At 40.2% G+C, this 9,492-nt stretch overlaps 1 protein-coding gene across 1 annotated transcript in view; it reads right to left on the bottom strand.

Moving 5' to 3' along the window:
- The window catches only part of dchs2 (dachsous cadherin-related 2), a 30,575-nt gene extending 21,753 nt beyond the window's left edge, over positions 1 to 8,822 (bottom strand). The window contains exons 1-4 of the mRNA XM_034129231.1: positions 6,843 to 8,822; positions 3,512 to 3,703; positions 3,134 to 3,365; positions 1,603 to 1,839 (exon numbers count right to left, since the gene is read on the bottom strand). Of these exons, the coding sequence (XP_033985122.1) occupies positions 1,603 to 1,839; positions 3,134 to 3,365; positions 3,512 to 3,703; positions 6,843 to 8,588 (2,407 nt within the window). The 5' untranslated portion in view covers positions 8,589 to 8,822. The remainder of the gene's footprint in view (positions 1 to 1,602; positions 1,840 to 3,133; positions 3,366 to 3,511; positions 3,704 to 6,842) is intronic.
- Between the last annotated feature and the right edge of the window lie 670 nt (positions 8,823 to 9,492).

Below are 9,492 nucleotides of genomic sequence, written 5' to 3' on the forward strand. Positions count from 1 at the left end.
TCATAAGTTGAGGAAAAAGGTGCAAAGATATGTTATTTGATATGTTTTTATATGTGGGTAAACAAACTATACTAAAGTAGTGCTACATTTAGATTTTACAATCGTAAAAGCTAAGATCAACAGATAAGAGACAAAGAAAGCAACATTTTAAGTCACTTATAGTTAAAGGATGGCGCAATGAAAACAGTTATGGGAGGGTTATTTGAGAGTTAAGGTAAAGGAAAAAGTGAGATACAAAAAAAGGGTAGAAGGACATTTTTATATTATGAATTAACATAGTTCATTAAGAAAATAAAGAATGATATATATATATATATATATATGCAATATATATATACTGCAACTTTAAATTAGTATACTCATTTTTATGTCCAATATAGTAAAGGATTATCACAACACATACACAGTAAGCAACAAACATTAATTACAGTACAGCTCAGAAGATCGCATTAATCCCCTCCAAGTGTGTGTTTGTCTCGAACAGTAACTATCAAACCACTGAAACAAGCTGAGAGCTTAGCGCTCCTCGACTTCTGTCAAACACATTCTGCTGTTTCCACTTTAAGTTGCAGCGCTAATCTGTTAATGGACAACCTTAAATGACTGTCCGAGAGGTGGAGAGGTTTAGCTGCTGAAGGCTAAGAGGTGTGGAGGTGCCTAACACGAGGACTATAAGGAGATAATCCTGTAAACTGGGGTGTCGGGAAACTCTCCAGAGAGAGGAGACTCTAGTTTAAGTTACTGTAGAAAAATACTAAATACTAACTGCTGCAACTCCTTTAATCAAGATCCTACTTTAATTCATAATATATAAAACATTACTCTCTTAAACCTTCAAATACATCAAATAAACTCTCACAAAACAAATAATGTATTTATTTTTAATATACATATTTATAGTTACCATTAATCCTACACTCATTTCCTATAGTTATTTCAGGATTATCTTTGACCTTTAAGAACAATAATACATGTATTGTACCTTTGTCTTTGACCCTTATCATGTGAACATGTGGCTAATGAGGATTACAGATTAATCTTCACAGCTTGCCTTCTAATGTCTGGAAGGAGATTTGAACAATGACAATGATCGCTCAATTGTCTTTGTCACAATCCTTTGTCTGACAAATCCTGTTAAATACTGTTTCTGCCATGTCCAATGTTGCAGACATTTTTTAATTAGTACATTTAGTTTTCTTACTTGCAGTTTTTTTTTATTTGCAGCATGTGTTGGTGAAGAAATGTCACCATTTGCATTTGTTTTGGAACATTTGTGTTTTTCCTAATGTGTTTAGGTCTGTTATAGCTCGTTTCCCCCTGTCAGACACCGTTAGTAAGGCTTTTTACCTTAAGCACCTGTTGCCAAAATTGACCACAATCATGAACACACACGCCATATTTCTAAATTCAAAATAACTCACAGTTTTAGACATTATAATAATCTCTAATGTCCATTACAAATAAACATGAATTATTCCTCGAAATACATAGGAAAAGACTCTTCTATCACCAGAACCTTCCTGGGATTCATCATTTGCTGTTGTTTTTTCTTCACTAATAATAGTAAAATCAGGTAATCCTTCATTTTAGATATGCCCTCACCTGCTGGGTTTACGGCCTCCACCGTCCCCACAGGAGTCTCGGGTGGAGCGTCCTCAGGCACTGAGAAGGTGTAGCGCGACCTCTGGAACACGGCTGGAGCCTGAGCGCTGCGTAAAACGTTGATGGTGACCTCTGCAGGCCGGACAGAGGTCAAGCCCCCCCCATCCCGCGCTGATATGGAGAGCTTCACACTGGCTGCACCCAGGTGGGTCAGGGTGGAGGTCAGGAGGAGCATCCCTGCAGGCACAGAAAATGATAACAGTCAGGTCAAACAGTCATTCACAAGGATGGCTTTTTGCTTTGTTTAAAAAACAGCACTAAATTCAATTGTCTCATTATTTATTTTTCTGAATTTAAATAGGTTAAATTTGAATTAAGATTATTTCCAAAATTAGATGATTGAATACTTTTAGCCTTTGAACATGTCAAATGTTTTTCAAACATGAATGCCACTTTTTCTTTGGTTCAATCCGCTATTTCAAATGCTTTCATGCCAATTTAGTGATTTTGGACTTTTGGTTTTCAAAAATAACTATTTGAATGCATCACATCGGGCTCTGGGAATTATAGAGCACATGGTTAATTAATTAATTGAAAAGAAAACCATCCTGTCTGTTCACTAAAATAAATCTCATTGTAGACAGCTGTGACCACAATTTAGATTAAAAAAGCTCAAGAAAATCTATGCTGCACAACTAGAACACAAAAAACATATTTACGACGCACATTCAGGTATTTTTACTAATTGTTGTCAACTGAATTTACCTTACAACCCATTACATAATATGATCTCAGACAATAAACAGTACTGCTCATATTGTATTTAGCACTCATGTGCATGTAGAACTCCTTTAAAATCCTTTGATTTTGAAACAAAAACATTTGATTTAAAATATTTAATTCAGTACTAAATTGAGTGCAAATTCAGCGTTACATTCTGCCACATGGGGATCTAAAGCTTTAGCAACCCCTGCTGAGCGCAATCATCTCATCGGGATTTACACAAAGAAGGTTGTTGTTTATCCCAAAACACTGGGACTGCCAGCCACACAACTTCATTAGTAAGTGAGAAGTCTTAATCAAAACCAATGAAAAAACGTAATTGAAGCGTGACTAGCTCATTAAAAACCATAATGATATGTAACTGTTGAGTTACTTTCTGATAATACTGTGAGCAGGGTTTTGATTTGCATCATGACAGGCTCGTTGACTGGTGAAGTGCCATTTGTATGACAGCACTGAAGTAAAACACTTCTGAAAACAAACCACAATTTAGAGAAAACTAACAAATTAAACAAAGTCAAAGATAAAATAAAAACACTGAAGAAAGAAAATGACTTGGCCCACACAATTATCTGGAAGGCACTACACATTTATGAATCACTAGCAGGGTAAACACTTCATTTTATCTTGATATTCTGCTCTGTTTGCACCTTTTCTTTTTACTCTCTAACTGAAACCCGACATCTCTCTTTTTTTGTACAAAACAATTAACACACTAACAAGTCTGAGTATTCGAATGCCTGCCTACCTGATTGTTTGTCCAGTGCGAACAAACTGGACATGTCTCCAGGTAGGATATCGTAGGTGACCTGTCCAAAACTTCCAGAATCTCGGTCAGTAGCGACCACGTTGAGGATTTCTGTGCCGGGCTGAGCATGGCTGCTGATGCTCATGGTGTACTCGTCAGGGTTAAACACCGGAGCGTTATCATTCAGGTCTTCCACCTCGATGTGCACGTAGGTTTGGGCGCTCAGGCCTCCCTGACATTTGAAAAAGTAGAGAGAACAAAAGTTTTATGTAGTTTGTGAGTAAAAGGACACAATTTTGTTATGATTACAGTGCAGGTTATAAATTATGAGATGAGGCTTTAACACAGTATGTCAAATATAATTATTTATACACTCACTGGATCTTCAGCTTTAATCAGAATGTCATGGACCGTATGCCCCGAGTCTCGATCAATATCCTGAGAGACGCACAGCTCTCCGGTCTGTGGGTGGATTTTGAAGAGAGGATGTTTGTCCTGCATGTCAAATCCGTCAGACAGAGAGTAGAGCAGTGAGCCAAACTCAGGGCTGTCTGCATCTGTGGCGACAACCTTGAAGAAGTAAAGAAACATAGTTGACAGGTCTCTCTTGCAAATGAGACCTTGTGTCTCAATGAGATTTTACACCTGTATAAATAAAGGCTAAATAAAAATAAATAAAATAGTTACGTTAATGCCACTGAAACAATGTAAATAACATTTGAAGTACCACGAAAAAATATAGCATGTAGTATGTGTATTAAAAGGGATATGGAATTTGTGAGCGTGTGTCTGTATTTCAGGGCCTTACTCAGTGAATAGATACAAGTTTTGTAACTTTATGAACATTTGTACGCAAATACTTGAAGCAGCTATATCTGCTACGTACAAAGACGCAGTCTCACAGGCCAATTCTTCCATTCAAATATATTTATATACAGTATATATGCTATTCCCAGTATAAAGATTGCAGTTTTTTCAAATAGGTTGTAATTTGTTGCTACATATCTGTCATGAATGGTAGCGCCACACTGTCAGTTATTAGTCAATGTTTAGCTTTAACCTCTGTAGTATCCGTGCATCATTATTATTTTCATGTTCTGCCAAAGAAGGTCAACATAATAAAAGCATAAAGAAATCCCCACTATCAAAGGGTGAAGATTGTAACTGACGGGAATAAGAAGAGCCGGCCAAACTGCGGAGTAAAAGACACGCCTCCGATCCAACAGAGAGCCTTTCATGTCTCACTGTGCCGTGACAAGAGACACATTTTACAGTTACAGCGCTCGCTTTCCTGCCATAAAGATGATATCATCGCGGAGTTTATGAACTCTGATCAGAGGAAGTTTTACAGTCATGGCCCATGGATCAAGGTCTGATTCGATACACTCCTTGAAAGAGTTTGAACTGCCTTTACAGCTCTTTATGTCTGCCAAGAAAACTATTTTAAAATCTTGGATTTCTGTTTGTAGTTGTGTTGGCTACACAGTTATAGTACAAGCAGTAAGTATTTGAACTCCAACACATACAGAACCAAACCACTAACAACTTCTGTATGGTTAAATTAGAACAATCTCACATGGGCCTTTGTAATGGATACGTTTGCAGGGTTACTTTGGTAAACAAAGGATAAAGTAAAGAAAGCCAATTGACTCCTCAAAGTTGAAGATACAGCTTTTGCCCTGTTTTGTTTTATTATAAAAAAAGTGATTGTTGTGTTTCAGACTGCTGGGTAATTTGTCACTATGTTTTGAGATTTAAAAAAACGAAATAGTGAAACTGAAATTAAATAATTATCTTAAATTGATTATGAAAGGAGCCCAAGTTGCTTTCACTGTTTATCTCTCACTTCTTTGACTTGTTTTTTAGTCTTAGCTCTTTCATTAAAGATCCACTGTAACAGTGAAATATCCTTAATGATTTTCCTATTCCTATAGTTCCTATTTAATCGGATTGAGTGCAAAATATCTGTCATGTTTATAGAAACTCATTGGTCAATAAGGCTTCTTTTGTTATGGGCTTCAGCTTGTGCCAGGCTGCAAGAGTGTGGTACCAGGCATCACATCTGTCATCATCACATCAAAGTCACAGTGGTCATCTGGAAAAAGGGCTGTGTGTGTGCATGTGTGTGTGTGCATGTGTGTGTGTGCATGTGTGTGTGTGCATGTGTGTGTGCATGTGTGTGTGCGTGTGCGTGTGTTTAGGAGCAACACTGATGTCTTTGTGCATACAGTGAAGGCTGCATCTGTCTTATGAGACAGAGACAATAAGATGTTGAACTACTCTGGATTTCACTATAATCTCAAAATCTAGTTGTTATACGATATATAAGAAAGGTTCAAGTTATCTTGTGGCTCCAAAGTTTTTTGTCAAATTACCCTTTAGAATAAACAACGTCTACTTGTGTCCTTATCAAGAAAAACATAAGAAAAATACATGTATATTTAGAGCTATAACTTTTAGCTTGCTTTTCTGTCTAATGAATCATGTTTGTCTGAATACTCCCTGCCTCTTCTGAAATGCATTCTTTATTTTATATGGCTTATAAGCCTGAAAAGGACATGATGAACTCGCCTGAGTAGTATTTCTGTTTTTGAAACAGAACAATCTCTTTTTTCTGGTTTCCAATCATTTTAATACGGGGGTCCCGAGCCTCAGGTTGTGAATAACTTCACTTAAAGGTCCCCTATTATACTGTTTTTCATCAATATATTATAGGTCTCCGGTATATACAAAACATGTCTCTGAAGTGTTTGGCTCCAAATACCAAACAGATCATCCATTGCAGCATCCCATAATCCCCTCTGTTTCAGCCCTGTTTCAAAAGTGCTGATTCTCTGTCTGTTACTTTAGATGAAAATAAGGAGCCACTCCCCACGCCCCTCTGAGAGATATTTGGTTAAAAAGAACACAATAGTGCTCTAGGAGGAGATTCAGGTGATAAGGTGGGGGGGGTTACCTTGGTTGGTGATTGGCTAATGGTTACACAAGCCAAAAAATCGTTATGACATCACAAAGTGGCCAAAATCTGATCAGCTCATTTTCAGACAGGTTTTTATATAAATGGATCAGGACAAAAAGTGAGCAAATCTTTTTTCCTGAAACGTTCAGAATGTCTTTACACAGAGGGGACACATGTTTATGTATAAAAGACATGAAAAAGTGGATTTTGCATAATAGGTTACGTTTAACAAAAAATAAGATGCCAGTAACAAGTGAATGGGATTTTGGGGAGCTCACAACATAGAAACATTACATTTTGAACACTCAACAGCATCATCTTTTCACAGGAATATTCTGTATACTTGGATAATGTTTCTTGGAAACACAGTGTCAATAAAGATACATTTAATGTTGCATTGCTCTGACCAACAAAAACTACATTTTGATCAATTTAATGTTATTGGGTAAAAGGCACTCTGATGGTGTTTAAGACACTCACCATGTAATTTCGTGTCCCCAGTCAAACTTTTGTTGAATGTAATTTCCTCTCTCTCCATCTTCATTTCCTGTCAGCTTTGTATTACATAAAGTTCTAACTAATAGAGACCTACACATTAACCCCATTAAACCTCTACTGGTGTGGAAGGCATTTTAGGGTCAGATATCTCAAAAGCTGGACTATTAAACAAAACTATTTGCATGGCAAGTTACCCCTAACTGGGAAGTGGGAAGATTTTGTGTGCTTTGTGCTAAATATTTTGCAACATACTTGTAAGAAGCAACTCCCGACGTCACTGTGCTCGGGTATGGACACGTTGTACAGCTGCTGCAGGAACACAGGCTCGTTGTCGTTGACGTCCTCCACCAGCACAGTGACTGTAGCTGTGGATGACAGAGCCGGGTCTCCTCCATCAGTCGCCACCACCAGGAACCAAACCTCCATCTGTGTCTCTCTGTCCAGAGCTGCAGCTGTTGTGACCAGGCCCGAGTCTGGGTGGATGCTGAACAGGCTGTCCTGGTTGGACTTAAGGATGGAGTATCTAACATCTGAGTTGACCCCCTCATCTGCGTCTTGTGCTCGCATCTGGATGAGGGAACTCCCCTGTGGTGCGTCCTCAGAAATATCAATCATGTAAACATCTTTCTCAAAAACTGGGGGGCAATCATTGGTGTCGATGACCCGCAGGAGGAGGAGAATCTCACTGCTCAGAGGTGGGCTCCCAAAATCTGATGCTACCACTTTCAACTCATACAGATCCTTTTGCTCCCTGTCGAGCTCCGAGTTGACACACAAAGCATACAGGAAGTCATCAGTCTGCTTCAGGGTGAACTTCCCATCATCCTCCTCGAGCGTGACGGTGACCCTCTCCTCCTTAAAGTCGGAGTCTGATACCGAAATCCTGGCAATGTAGTCTCCAATCGCTGCTGCCTCTGAAACCAATGCATCTCCTGTCTCGCTGAGGAACAGCACGCTGATGGTGGGACTGTTATCGTTGACATTAAGCACCTTCACACCCACAAAAGTGCTGCTGTGCTCAGGCTGAGCCCCGTTATCTCGCGCGCTGATGATCAACTCATGGAAAGCCTTAGTCTCATAATCAAGCGGCTTGTTGAGATACACCACCCCGGTGATTTGGTTGATAGAGAAAACCTCATTTGGGTCACTCTGCCGCCTGTTGATCTCATAAATGATTACGCCGTTGTTGCCCATGTCGAGGTCAGTGGCGTGGACCTGACACACAGAGGACCTCAGCGGGGCATCCTCTGGCAGAGAGGCGTGGTATTCAGTCTGGTTGAACACGGGAGGGTTGTCGTTCTCATCCAGGACGTGGATGTTCACATGAAGATTCCCCGTCCTGGTTGGGATGCCACCATCAAAGGCCTCGATGGTGAGGGAGTATAGCTCCTGAGTTTCCCTGTCTAGTTTGCTGGTGAGGATGAGATCCAGGCTCGGGTGGCTCTCAGATCCACTGCGATACTCCAGGTGGAATAACTCCCCCATCTCAGTCTCTGTGATCCTGTATCCCTGGATACCAAACTCACCCTCATCCCCATCTTTAGCTACTTCAAGCTGAAATTGACTCCCAGGGGGGCTCAGTTCTGATATTTCTAAGTTTACCTCCTCTGAGGGAAACACAGGGGAATGGTCGTTCACATCTGTAACCTCTAGTATCACTTTGATCATCTCCCCTGTCAGGGTGGCTGCCACAAACTCATACTTATCTCTGCTCTCTCTGTCCAGGATCACAGCTGTGGAGATGATCCCCGTGTCTGCGTCTATTTCCAAGTCTCTGAACACATAAGAGTCTCTGCTCTCTGAGATGAAGAATCCGGTGCTTGGCCTGCTTAACCCCGCTCCCAGATCTCCAACGATGGTTTTAGCAGGCAAGCCCTCTTTAACAGAGAGCGTCAGGTTGAACACCTGCCCGAGCGACCGCGCGCAAAGCAGCGACAGCACGAGGGTCCAGAGTAGCGACGGTGAGGCTTTTTTGCAACCCATTGCTCCTTTCCACATGGTTTTGAACTTTAAGCAACGTTACATATTTCAGTGTCCAAGTCAAACTCTTCCATCACATTTCAGAGCACCTCTCCAAAAATAAATCAGGTAAACGCACCTTGCATTTTTGAGCACAGGAAAACAGCCAGCAGTCATTCTCCATCACAATATTCGAGCAGCTTTTTTGCTTGAATTTGAAGAAGAGATATCCACACATCTAGGAGCGCAAATCCCCCAGGGCTTCTCACACATCATGGCACCGAGTGGCCACAGAGTATCCACTGTGCGCACTGAACACACCTCCTGCCCACGTCTCGCGCTGATCGCCTCCATCTGTGCGCGGATTGCTTAAGATTTAATTAGACCGGGAGATTAGTGCCGCGTGCTGAAAGGTACCATAGTCAATAGTTGACCAGTCGAAGATCAAGGTGTGCAAAGTAGGGGAAACAACTCATGGAGAGAACTGTTGTCAGAAAGTTAATACAATCTGTGATTCGGCCCGCATGCTTTTGGAGAAGTGTTTAGAATAAATCAAATATAAATTGAGTTCGACGAGGTTCATTTTTTGGCTGATGTCCATTTAGCTTTAGGATGGCTCCCTCCAACGGCAGAAACAAGAACCGCAGGCAGAGCACTGAAATGTTTAACTGCAACACCCTTTAAAATACAGTCAAACAAACAACCCTGAGTTTGATAAAGTTATTTTGCCAATTATGGGCTCGAATAATTTAGTAACATGTTAAGCGTCTGAAATGATACTCATGAAAAAGTGTCTAGCTGTCTATGATCCTTTAAAATAATGTTTTGCATGTGTCCAAACATTTGTATCTTTAAAAAGAAATTGATGCCCTAAATACAAAATGTGCGAAAAGATTGAGAACAGTTTGCACAATATATTTGACAGGTTTGCATACAACATCGA

The sequence above is a fragment of the Trematomus bernacchii genome, unplaced genomic scaffold (genome assembly GCF_902827165.1).
Source record: "Trematomus bernacchii unplaced genomic scaffold, fTreBer1.1, whole genome shotgun sequence".
NCBI classification, from domain to species: domain Eukaryota; kingdom Metazoa; phylum Chordata; class Actinopteri; order Perciformes; family Nototheniidae; genus Trematomus; species Trematomus bernacchii.